The sequence below is a fragment of the Dermochelys coriacea genome, chromosome 26 (assembly GCF_009764565.3).
Source record: "Dermochelys coriacea isolate rDerCor1 chromosome 26, rDerCor1.pri.v4, whole genome shotgun sequence".
Classification (NCBI taxonomy): domain Eukaryota; kingdom Metazoa; phylum Chordata; order Testudines; family Dermochelyidae; genus Dermochelys; species Dermochelys coriacea.
In genome coordinates, this window is record NC_050093.1 from 2,328,689 (window position 1) to 2,340,589 (window position 11,901).

Here is an 11,901-nt window from a genome sequence, read left to right on the forward strand (position 1 = left end):
CCTTCCATGACTCAGTGAGGAGGATGTAGGGACTGCGAGGAGGATGCAGGCACTAGATGCGGTGGGGGTGGGGTAGAATCCTCCCTAAACTGCAAGAACTTCATATTGCATCTCTGCTGGGGTAGCAGGGGAAGCTGGGTCTAGCAGGGAAGAACATTGCTCGCTTCCCCCGGTCATATGTTAAAAGGAGATCCTGATACTCTGTTATCATCCTTCTCCCTTCTGTTCCATGGACACTCAGCAGCATTCCTGCTTTACATGCCTTTCTTCATGGCCAGGCCCAATTTCCCGTCATACAAAGCCACTGTGACTTAAATGCAATGTCAATACTTCAGCTGCCTAATGCCTCTCCTCTGAACTTGTGCTTTCTTTAATGTCTGCTTCCCCATTCAGAATAGTCCCGAGGCCAGTGGGTGGATGCTCACTTGAAAGGTGACAGAGCCCATTCAAATCCCTTCTCCCCCACAGGAGAAGGGGGGACTTGAACTGGGGGGTCTCCCATTGCATGGGTGAGTCCCCTATTCACCAGGCTAACAGTTATAGGGAGCTGTGCCTCTTCCCTCCCCTGGCTGTTTTGTCTGAGGGTCCCAATGCGGTAGGTGGTCTCTTTGCCTGCTGGATGGGGCCCCTGCATGCCACATAGGCAGACGAACTCCCATCTTTCCTCGCTTGTGACTTGAGCTGGGGCTGGGGTGGGAGGCAGGAGTCTGGCACCTAGCAGGCTGCAGCAGCGTGCATGCCCCAAGGAAGAAAGGTAGGTGCTGAGTGAGCTGAGGCAGCAGCCGAGCAGATCAGTGGATCACAGAGGTACCTAATGATGGGACTTGGGCACCAAGGCACCTTCCTGCATCGCTCAGAACAACCGTTTCCTGGGCAACGCCTGTCCCAACATTCCATGGCCGGGCAGAGCCTGGGGTTCTCCTGGGGGCAGCTGAGTGACCCTTTGGGTGCAAGCGAAGGACCAGCGTGAAACCGCAGGGTCCTCCTGCCGATGCTGGGCCATGGCCACGCTCTCTCTCTTCCTCGATGTCCCGCTTGTGAGGGAAGCGGACCGGCTCCTGGATGCCTACTGGGAGGATCCATCCCCTGACAAGGTGTACCTTGACCACTGGGGTAGGTCCTGCTGGTTGGCTGCCACACACTCTGGGCTGCAATCTTTTCCCCACCAGGGACAGAATGTCATCTGACTGCAGGGGAGCCTAAAATGTGGGTCTGTGGTCAGCATTCACAACTCCACGCCTCTTCCAAGGGCATTGTAAATTCTGGCTTAAGGAGGCATAACCATGCTAGCTCTGAGCAAGCTGCCGTGCACAGCACTGTGACTGGCAGCAGGAATGAGCTGCCCCTCATCTCAGCTGGGGACATGCTTGGGGCAGCTAGTCCCTCATGCTGCTGTAGCTGCATTCTCTTTTTAACACGTTAGCTTGAGAGCTAGGAATTGCAGCCCCAGCTTGCAGTGTAGACAGACCCTGAGTAAGATTTCCGGCTCTAACAGGCTGGAGCTAAGTCTTGCCATGGGAGTCTGGGTTTGTTTTCTCTCTGCTGGGGCTGGATCACATTTGCTTGCTTTACCAATCAAAAGGGGTGAAAACCTGGCCTTGTTGAAATCAATGGGAGTTTTGCTGTTGACTTTAATGGAGTTCACGATTTCATGCACAGTATATTAACTACCAAGCTGACAAAACCTCCCCGGGGTGTTGCCCTTCTGCCTGTGACACCATCACCAGCTATAATGACAATCAGGAGGAGGCATGAATTAAAATAGGCCTGAATTAAAATGTAGCTGTGCATACAGGGTGAATTCAGCAGTGATGAAGCCAAGGTACAGATGGGGCAGAGAGGCAGTGTAGGAAGGTGACTTCTTGTACACCCCCTTGTCTGATTCCAGCCATGCTACAAGGATTGCAAATGTCTCTGGCAGGTAGGGCAGTCACAGATGGTTTTCTCTTGTGAAAGAAAAAGCCCCCTTAAAAATGCAATGAAATAAAAGTTATTGCTTGTAGAGTTGCGGAGTCCTGCAAGTGAGCACCTGCTGCTGGTCATGTCTTCGGCTGTGGGTACCTTGTCCTGCTATCTCTGCAGTCACTGCCAGTTGGCCACTAGTGCGATCAGGCATTAATCATTGTCAGAGGAGCCATGGATGCCTGTGCTCACAAACCCTGGTACCTGCGGGGTGGGGGTTGAGATTCTCTAGTGCATATGAGGGAAAAGGAGAAGCTGGAACTGCTGCTGTCTGGGTACCTTCTCGGGGGCTAAGCAAAGGCCACAAGTCTGCAGTGCTGCAGACACGCACCTCCCAGCAGCAGTCGGGTCATGTAGAATTTTACTTAAAGAAAAGGATTTTTTTTAAAAAAACTAGCAAATTGTGTGCGTCTGGGACGGTGATGCACCTGTCGCCCATGGACAGCTTGGCCCGCTCTTTCTTCTTGCAGACTGCCAGACTGAAACTGGCAAAGCGTGGGTCTGCCCAACCGTGAGACAGATCCTGCTGCAGATCTCCAACGACCCAACCCTGGACCACGAGTACCTCCCGGTGCTTGGGTTCCCTGAGTTCACCAGGGCAGCTACCAAGCTGGCACTTGGCATGGAGAGCCGGGCTGTGATTGAGAACAGGGTATGGACTCTGCAAGCAGCTGCTGGACGCTGAAATCTTTGAGTTTGGAAGACCCCACCCCCACCCCACCCGCAAGAGAAACCACCCAGCTCTCCCCCACCCTCTACAGGCAGGCAAACCCCATGGGCCCCATGCCCTACACCTTCTGAACCCCTGCTCAGTGCTTCTCATGGTAACTTATGTCGACTTCATCAAGCTTCTTGGAACCAGCCTGCCCCATCTAGCCCCATCCCCCCTCTGCTAGGGCCAGTCCATGCACAGCTTTTGTATCACTCTAAGTGTCAGTGAGTAACCAATATGGTTACAACCATACAGCTCCCTAGAGTGGGTGTGGTTATACTGGGCAATGGCAGATCTGGCTGGAGCTACCATAGACCAGGGCAACAAATCCACCAGTGAGCATAATCAGTTCCCACCATTAGCTGTGTGCCCGTCTCTCAGACACCAGTCCCGGTAACCTAGATGCAACCCTTTAATACAACTGTTGGTTTCCTGATCCCTAAGCCCTTAGTCTAGCCAATAGCCAAGTTGCCTCCAGGAAAGTATCCACTGTGCTGTCATCTCCAGGCAACTTTCCATGGACTTTAAAGACCCCAGGACTCTTTTTGAAAGACCTGGGAGAGAGGAGTCCCACTTCCTAACTGTGGTCTAGTTAGTTATTGTCCTTGAAGGCTGGCCTTCTGGTGGTGGTGCTGGCCTGGCCCTCTGGAGACCTGGGTTTGATTCCCAGCTCTGTTACAGACTACCTGTGAGAAGTTATTGCATCATTCTGTGCCTTAGTTCCCCATCTGTAAAATAGGCCAATAATCCTTTTATATCTGTGTGGACTGTAAGGTCTGCAGAGGCGGGTTTCTCTCTCACGGTTTCTTTGTGTGTCACCTAGCACAATGGGGCTTTCAGGCACTACCAGACCAACATTGCTAAGGAAAAGGTCTCTGTGTTTCAATGGTGGGTAAAATGATTATTCTGAGTTATCTACAGTTTTAAAAACACCTCTCCTAGACTCTAGCCCATTGACACAACTGGAAAACCACACCGTTTCCTAAAAAGCCAGTTCTGGTTGGAAAATCTCCTTCCAATTGAGATGAAAAATAACATTGAAAATCATGGCAATTTTTGTGAAACTATTCCCCCCCCCCTTCTGCTGTCTGCATCCTTTGTGAGGGGTCCTCGGTGCAAGAGATGCTCTAAGGACAGAAGTTGCCAGCCGGGGTAGGGCTTTTCTGTCTAGTTTGGCTTCCTGGCGGAGGACGTACATTGTCCCTGTCAAATTGCAGAAGCATGGTTCTATGTCCCGCAGGAGGTGGTGGTAGGGTCCAGAGTAGGCTAGTTTGAATGCGTGAGACAGGCCCATGTACAAAGGGATATTCTTCAAAGCCCTGCGCAGCACTGCATGCTCTCAGGTGGTATCATTATAGCTTGTCTCTCGCAGGTATTTCCAGTAATGCCTTGTTCTGGGGGGATCGTGTTCTAGTGTACTAGAGATGCAGCAGCCCTGAGACATTTGGTCTAACAGGCAGGTGATGTAAAAGCTGATGCTCTCTTGTCTCCATGTAAGCCAGGCAGGTGGCGTTCACACAGTAGGAGGGACGGGAGCTGTTCGAATTGGAGCCGAATTCCTCCGGCGCTGGTACAATAGAAGTAACCCGAGTCCCATAACAGTTTATATTGCCTTGCCGCAGTGGGGTAAGTGATGTCTGCTTGAGCCCTGGTTCCAGTATTGCTCTATATGTGATACATGGGAAAGGCCAGTTCGGTAACAGAGTGAGCACAGGGGTAGTTGTGTTACAAAGGAAAACCAAACGGCATTTAACTGTGCAACAGCAGCTCTGAAACTCAACAGAACTCTCAGCGTGTCTAACAATCTAACGACCAGGTGCAGCGAGGACAGACCCATGCCTCGTTTAACGCTCGGCCTCTCTGCTGAGCCTGCTGCTGGTTGTAACCCCTGAGACGCGGTGTGTAGCTCGGACGATCCCCAAGGGGCTCTCCTCTCCCATCTGTTTTAAGCCTGGGAGCAGGTGATATTTTGGTGTGTACAGGAATCCTGCTCAGCATTAAGAATTTGGCTGGGTTCCCTGCACTTTTCTCACAGCTATTGCTTTTCTCTGCCTTGCTCACAAGCAGTTTGAATGAAGCCCCTGGGGGTGTTAGCTCTTCACATGAGAATGACACTATGAAGAAATCACAGGGGCACCGATGGGTCCAGGATAACAGCTTCTAACTCTTGGACTACAGTGAGCACCACAAGAGAGCTCATAAACTATTTCCAGGGCTAGTACCCAATCCTATCCTCTACACCCCTGCTCACCTGCCCGGTTTATGTCCCCACAGACAGCCTCCGGTGTATATTCCAAGATGCCGGCTTTACAGAGATCCGGCCATACCATTACTGGGACACTGTGAGGCTGGCTGTAGCCATAGAAGACTTCCTGGAGGTGCTGGAGGTATGAAGCTGGCTGGAGCTTTGCAAGTACCTCTCGCCCAAGTCTATTCACATCTCGCAGCTGCTCAGTGGCTGCCCAACCTGACTGCCAATGGCAGGCAGCCCATGCTAGCAGCTCAGGCTCTCTCTTGCTTTTAGAGTGCCCCGGACTGCTCCATAGTTTTGCTGCATGCTCCCGAGGAAACCGGCCTGACTCCCAAGCAGTGGGAAGAAGTTGCCAGGGTCATGGGGGTAAGTCTGAGAGCAGGGGCTTTCCTCCAGCTCCTGTTGCCACTGGCCCTGCCTACCATGCTGACAGAGTCTCACTGTGTGCTCCGTTCCTCACTGTGTCCCCAGAGGAAGCGCCTCTTCCCCTTCTTTGACGTCCCAGCTCAGGGGCTGGCCTCCGGAGACCTGGACAGAGACGCCTGGGCTTTGCGACACTTTGTGGCCCAAGGGTTTGAGCTCTTCTGTGCCCAATCCTTCTCGAAAACCTTCGGCTTATACAGTGAGTCCCTGGGCTCACAGCCACACATGCAGAGGGTCTGGGGGAGAGCTGGAATGGGAGGCGGAGGGGAAGCCTTGACTTTCTGAAGCAGGGTGTTTAATTTGGGCAGCTTCTCCCCGCCACTCTCCCCATGTGGCCTCAGGTGCCTGCTAAGGGCTCTTTGAGGCTGGGGCTCAGGAACACAGGATGGTCCCGGCTGGCTCGCGTCTCCTGCCCCTCAGGGTGATGCCAGCGGGGGCTCCTGTGAGACAAGGGCCAGCCTCATTCGGTTCTAAGGACGCGGCTACAATGCAGCCGGGAGGGTGAATGGCAGCGGATGGCGACGTACCCCGGCTGGCTGAAGCCCGGGTAGTTGGGTACCTGCCCTTAGACAATGCTGGACCCCCGAACAGGCACTAGGTGTCGCTGCAGGCAGCGGAAAGGACACCTGGAGTCTCGGAGAGCAAAACTGAATGAACTGGCTCCCTTCCCACAGCAGGGGTGGTGTGTGTGGACTCGGGGGGAGGTCCATGGGCTGGAAGGGGCTGGGGCTGGAAAGGGCAGAGCCTGGGGTAAGGCTGGCTCTGGGGACAGGGAGGGACCCTTTGCATGTGTGTGTGTGGGGGTGTACGTCCCACCTGCCACGCTGCTCTTGTCACCTGGGCAGATGAGCGGGTGGGGAACCTGATTGTGGTGGCGAGGGACAACGAGACGCTGCTGGGAATCCGCTCCCAGCTGCAGAAGCAAGTGATGGGGATGTGGTACACTCCTGCTAATTTAGGAGCCCGGGTCATCGCCACGGTGCTGAACAATCCAGCCCTGCTGAGCAAGTGGTAAGGGGGAGAGGGGCGACTGCTGCACCAGGCCGGATAAACCACACGTAGTTCATGCTTTCCAGCAGGACACTAGGGTTACAGCCTTAGGCGGGCTCAGGGCCCCTTTCATTCTGGAGCAGCCTAAGGTGCTTTGCAAATTGCAGCCAGCTCTGGGGTGCAGGGGGAGGAGACACTGGGGGGAACCCCTCTAAGGGAATGCCTGACCTATATCACCCCCTCTGGCCAAGTATGGTGCTGATTAAATCTGCCTCAGTTTCCCCTTCACTCAGGCTCCCTTAAAAAGCCCACACAGTTCAGATATTCTGGGGTCCAACTTATTACATCCTGCACAAAGTCTTTCAAAATAGAATTCAGACTTTCATCCCAGTGCCCAGCTGGGCAGCCCCTCCGCCCGGAGCGTCTGCCTTTCTTCCACCATCTCGTGCCTTAGGCCTGGCCTTCCCTGCTGGCATCTACTCCCTGCTGCCACAAGGCCCTCCAGGGGCCTTCTTACTTCCTGCAGGCTCTGCAGGCAGACGCCCCCTCCTCTGCAGCTGTCTCTCCCTTTATAAGACCCAGGTGCCTTCCTTAAGCCCCGTTGGGCTGCAGGTAATCAGTCTGGGTGCACTGAACCCTGCTTCCTTTCTTGCAGGGGCCAGTCACCCTGTGACAAACCCCTTCTGCAACTGAAAGGGCCATGTGATCATTGCCATCTACCCAGAGCAGCCAGGACCTGCCTCACCAGACCCGGACAGGTCTTGTGAGCCGGGGTTGGGGAGCTCAGGAAGCCCCCCCACCAAGCCCAGCGAAGCCATTAGTCCCTTAGAAGGGGAAGTGAGATCCCTGTAACCCTCCTGCTGCACCCTGCAGGAAGCAGAGTCTCCGGACGCTGGCGGAGAGGATCATGCTGATCCGGGAGAAGCTGAAGGAGAAGCTGCGGATTCTCGGTACGCCTGGCTGCTGGGAGCACCTCACGGCCCAGTCAGGGACACGCAGCTTCACCGGGCTGCTCCGTAAGTACCCGCCTGCCCCTCCTCCGCGCCGCCAGAGTCCTGGGCAGCTGTGTGAACCTTGCGCTCCTCCATTCCCTGCTGTGGCAGTAAGCCAGGGTGCTGGGAAAGGCCTTTCATCCTCAGAGGCTGGGCAGCAGCCTGTCCTTGCTGCGGGTGGGGCATGAGTCAGTCCATCCTTTGCACTTCTGTCACCTTTTCATGGGGGTGTATGGGAGAGGAAGCACCTTTGAGTGATTTGAACTGCCGCACTCCCTGAGTGGTTCTTTTCCTCTCTGGTCCTCACTGGACACCCAGCTCTCACCTATGGCTCCGAGGAGTTGTAAGCATGTGACAGCGGCCACACCCCGGTAAACTGCCTTGGCGGGTGGGCTAAACCAGGGGAGGGTAACCGGCAGTGTGGAAGCTGACGGCGATTTAGGGATTGTCCTCCCAAGCATACAGAGACTGTTCTGGTAGCCAAGGTGAAGGAGACTATATATTGGTCCAACGGCTTGAAAAGCAACATTCTGTGGAGGGCGAGATGGGGCACTGCAGAAGTCCTGGCTGTCCCCTGCAGCTAAAGCAGCCTCCAGCTGTAACAGTTTTTGTCCACTGGGCCACGCTTCATCAGCCGAGAGAATGGGATGGTCCCAGTGCAACGACTCTCCCATTTTAATTCACTTCCCGTACACGTCATTCCTGCACATCTCTCTCCAAGAACAGCAATACAACTGGATGATCTTGAGAAGCCTGCATTAAGTAGATCAGCCTGGCCACACACAGCACTCAGAGCTTTCCAAGCCTTTGAAGAGGACACAAGTCATCGATTGTTAGCTGCAAGGGGAAAGTGTCTCACTACGGCTACAGCTACCAAGAGGCTCACCAATGACTTTGACTGCCCAATCTGCTCACGAGCACGCGTGTCACGCTTTGGACTCCAGAATCCACAAAAAGAGAGAGCATGAAAACGTTGTCGTCGAACCGACGGACTGCACAGATCCCTTTTGAGCTGAGCCCTCGGCTCTGCAGGGCTGGTATGAGCTGGGCGTGGGGATCCATGTTCTCCATAGCCAGGCTTCAAACATTGGAAGCTTCGGCATCCTGCTGGGGTCACTTGTCAGAGCCTCATCAGGCTGGGGCCAGGAGTCCTGTGCTGGGCAGGGCAGGAGTCCAGGCACAAGAGCCTTTTTCATGCTGGTACAATATTCCAAAGCCAGCTGGAAGCACGCAGCAGAGTTTAAAAGCCCCCCTCTCTCCAGGCACTTATACGGCCCCATCACCACAGTATCTGAGTGCCTCCCAACCTGTCATATGTTTGTCCTCCCAGCCCCTCTGGGAGGCAGGGCAGTGCTGCCATCCCTATTACAGAAGGGAGCTGAGGCCCAGAGAGACTAAGTGACTTGCCTAGGGTCAAACATGAAGTCTGTGGCAGACAGAGAATTGGATCTGGGTCTTCTAAGTCCTACGCTAGTGCCCTAATCACTGGACAATCCTTCCCCACCTTTTCCCTCCAGGGAAGGACTAATGCATACCGGCAGGTGAGGGTCTGTGTGTGGGGGGGATTGTGCCCATGCTATGGTGCTCTTTGGGTAAAAGACTTCAACGTCCAGGGCTGTCTCCTCTTTTTGCTGCTGCTTATACTTAGTACTTCCCAAATACCTCCCAAAGGGAAACCTGCCTCCCTTAGTGTCCCCATCCATAAGCATGGGATAATATCACTGAACACCCACCTTTGTAAAGCAGCCATCACCTCTCATCCAGTGGGGACGGGAGACTTCAGCATTCATTAATATTTGCAAAGCACTCCAAGGAAATGCGCTGCTGTTAGAGTGTGAGATTTGCCTGGCAGGAACTGTGTTTCTCTGTGTGTTTGGGCCCCCCAACCCTGGTGCTGGGCGGGCCTGATCCTGACTGGGGCAGGTGGGCACTGCTGCGGGACAAATGAATAACAAGCAAACGTATGTGCTCACCATTGTCATTGCTGTGTCGAAAAATCTTTGCTGTAGCCAGGAGGGCTTGCAGGGAGGGCCCTGCAGCCGGGGGGGAAGCTGGGGAGAGGAGGGCTTTGGCCAAACCTCTACTCAGCCTTGGCTCTGAGTTTCAGCTGGCGGGAGTTCTTCAGAACAATGCCTGGTCTCGGTGGCTTCTCCCTACTCATGGCAGTGAGACCACAGTCGCTGCAGGGGGGCCAGGTGGAGGCCAGCCAAAGCCCTCCTTCCAGACTAGTGCACATGGGAGACGTTTGGGGGCGGTGGCAGGGTAAAGCAGTGGTGCTACGCCATCCCTGTAGATACACAGCCAGGGCGTTTCATCTGGCCTTTTTCCCCAGTAGAACGGCCGGCTCAGCTGTTAGAGTGATGTTCTTCACTTGCTTATTGGCCGGGGATGCTCGCCAAAGGCTTCCAGCCCCCAAGGGGAGCGAAATCCCTAGGCTGGGATGGCTAGTGGCTAGGAAACACCTGTGGAATGATTGGAGGGACGTGGCAGCATTGTTCCCTAATAGGTGTATTGATTTCTCTATGTTTATTTCTCGCAGCTGATACATATCACTGCTCAGCACTGATAGTGCAGCTAGTGCCTCGCATCTGCAATGACTCTGCCCAGACCCTCTCTCCATGACCTCGGAGGGAGGGCAGTATTTCTATTCCCATTTAACAGAAAGGGAAACTGAGGCACTGAGACTTGCCTAGAACCCCTTGACTCCTGTCTCCCAGCCTGTTCTTAGATCACTCGGCCACATCCCAGCTCTGGGCTCAGGATAGTAAGTGACTAATGAGGCTTGTGTCTTCTGCTAGCATCCCAGGTGGCTTTCCTAGAAAAGCATAAACACATCTATCTTCTCGGGAGCAGCCAGGTCAGTGTCTGCAGCATCAACTCGCACAACCTGGATTACGTGGCCCAGAGCATCAACGAGGCCGTAAGCGGCAGGGCAGGCAGGACGCAAGGCCTGAGCTGGGCAGAGATGGAGTGAGAGCGTTGTGCCTCACACAACCACGGTGGTTTTTGGTGCTGTGGGTACTGAAGGCGCTTGATGCACAGACAGCCCTGGGAGCACAGCGCATGCCTTGGCCATGCTGACTGAATAAAGACAATAGGGAGAATATCGGCTCTTTGCCTTGTTCCAGCCCTTCTGCCCCCGCCTCTCAGAGCACTTCCCAGGCATGAATACAGTGAGCGGCACGGGGGGACCAGAGGCACTGAGACGGGAAGTGACTTACCCAGCAGCTCAGTGCCAGGCCTGAGAAGAGAGCCCGGGTCCTGCGCACTGGGTCGGTGCACGGGTGTAATGAGGGGCTGGTTTGCTACGACATCCCTCCTCTTCTGCTCGGGCTCCTTGGGCAGCTCTGCCCACCCGCACCTGAATTATTTTCTCCCTTTGTTCACTGCAACCCCCCATGCTAATCCCCAAACCAAAAGGAATCTCTGCTTCCCTTGCCCTGTCAGCTGGTGCTCTCGAGCCAGCCTTGTCATGAAAAGGCAGGTGCACAGGAGAGGTAATTCAGGCACTTCCAGCCACGCTTTGAAAGGTAGCAATTACTGCTGGATAGGGTTATTAGCGGTGATTAATGTCTTGCTGGGAAGTGCCGATGCCTTGTGATCAGCACAGAGACTGGCTCCTCAGGAAGCCGCCTGGCCTCCCAACCAGTCCCCAGCTGTTCAGAGAGTTCGGCTGGACGGGTCCTCTTCCCTCACTGAGGACTTGCGGGTGAGACCACATGAGCCCTGAGATCTGGCCTTTTCTGCAGAATCCTCAGCCGTACCAATACCCTGCAGCAGGCATTTTCATTAGCCCCCTCATCCAGCCTATAGAGCGTCCCAGTGAGGGGGACGAACTCTTGCTGTAGGTGGGGTTTCTGATGACCCACTTGGCCAGGAGGTTGCTCCATGAACAAGTGCTCTCTGTCCCTTGCTAGCTAAAGGTTGTGTCTCCCACCCATCGTCATAGAGCACGGCTCCAAGGAGGCTGAATGCCCATCGGAGCCCGCCCTGAGCCGTGGGTCCTCCAGCTCAGCACTCATTAACCTCTCACCTTTGCGGGGCAAAGGCCCACGCTCCCCTAGCATGGATTATACCTGCTCTTCCTCTGCCTATGTTCTGTGGCTTCAGCCTCCAGGAGCTGCTAGCCCAGCTCCCTCCACCAGCACAGAGTGTCTATCACAAGCCCTGGGCGGAATATGCCACGAGAGAGACCCGTAGATTCAGATCGACCCCCTGAGCAGCAATCCAGCATTACCAGGTGCTGCTAATCAGGAAGCACCACTAGGAGAACGAAAAGCAAAGAATGCTCTGCTCCTCCCTGCTGTGTTTGCAATTAGACAAAACTGTCGCTCAGCTTTTCAGTTTTCCAAAGCACCAGGCATCCCGTCTGGAGCTGGTGTGGGTATTCCCAGCCTGGTTTGGGGGGCCCGGTGCACTGCCAGCTGTGTTGTTACTGTGGGTCTGTAACCATTCCCTGCACAGCTCCCCTCCCTCCATCCCAGAGCCTGGGGGTGAGGAATCTCATCTGAGTCTGATTACATAGCCCTGCCTTTGGTTGTATTGGCTTCCGCTGAAGGTAATTTCAAGGC

General features: G+C 54.6%; 1 protein-coding gene across 1 annotated transcript; it reads left to right on the plus strand.

The window, feature by feature from the left end:
- Window positions 1-308: 308 nt before the first annotated feature.
- On the plus strand, window positions 309-10,304 carry GOT1L1 (glutamic-oxaloacetic transaminase 1 like 1). Its single transcript, XM_038384529.2, has 9 exons — window positions 309-1,113; window positions 2,433-2,614; window positions 4,177-4,300; window positions 4,949-5,061; window positions 5,199-5,291; window positions 5,397-5,547; window positions 6,194-6,359; window positions 7,212-7,354; window positions 10,129-10,304. The coding sequence occupies exons 1-9, from the start codon at window positions 1,002-1,004 to the stop codon at window positions 10,302-10,304; spliced, it is 1,260 nt and encodes a 419-aa protein (XP_038240457.2). The 5' UTR covers window positions 309-1,001.
- Window positions 10,305-11,901: the final 1,597 nt, after the last annotated feature.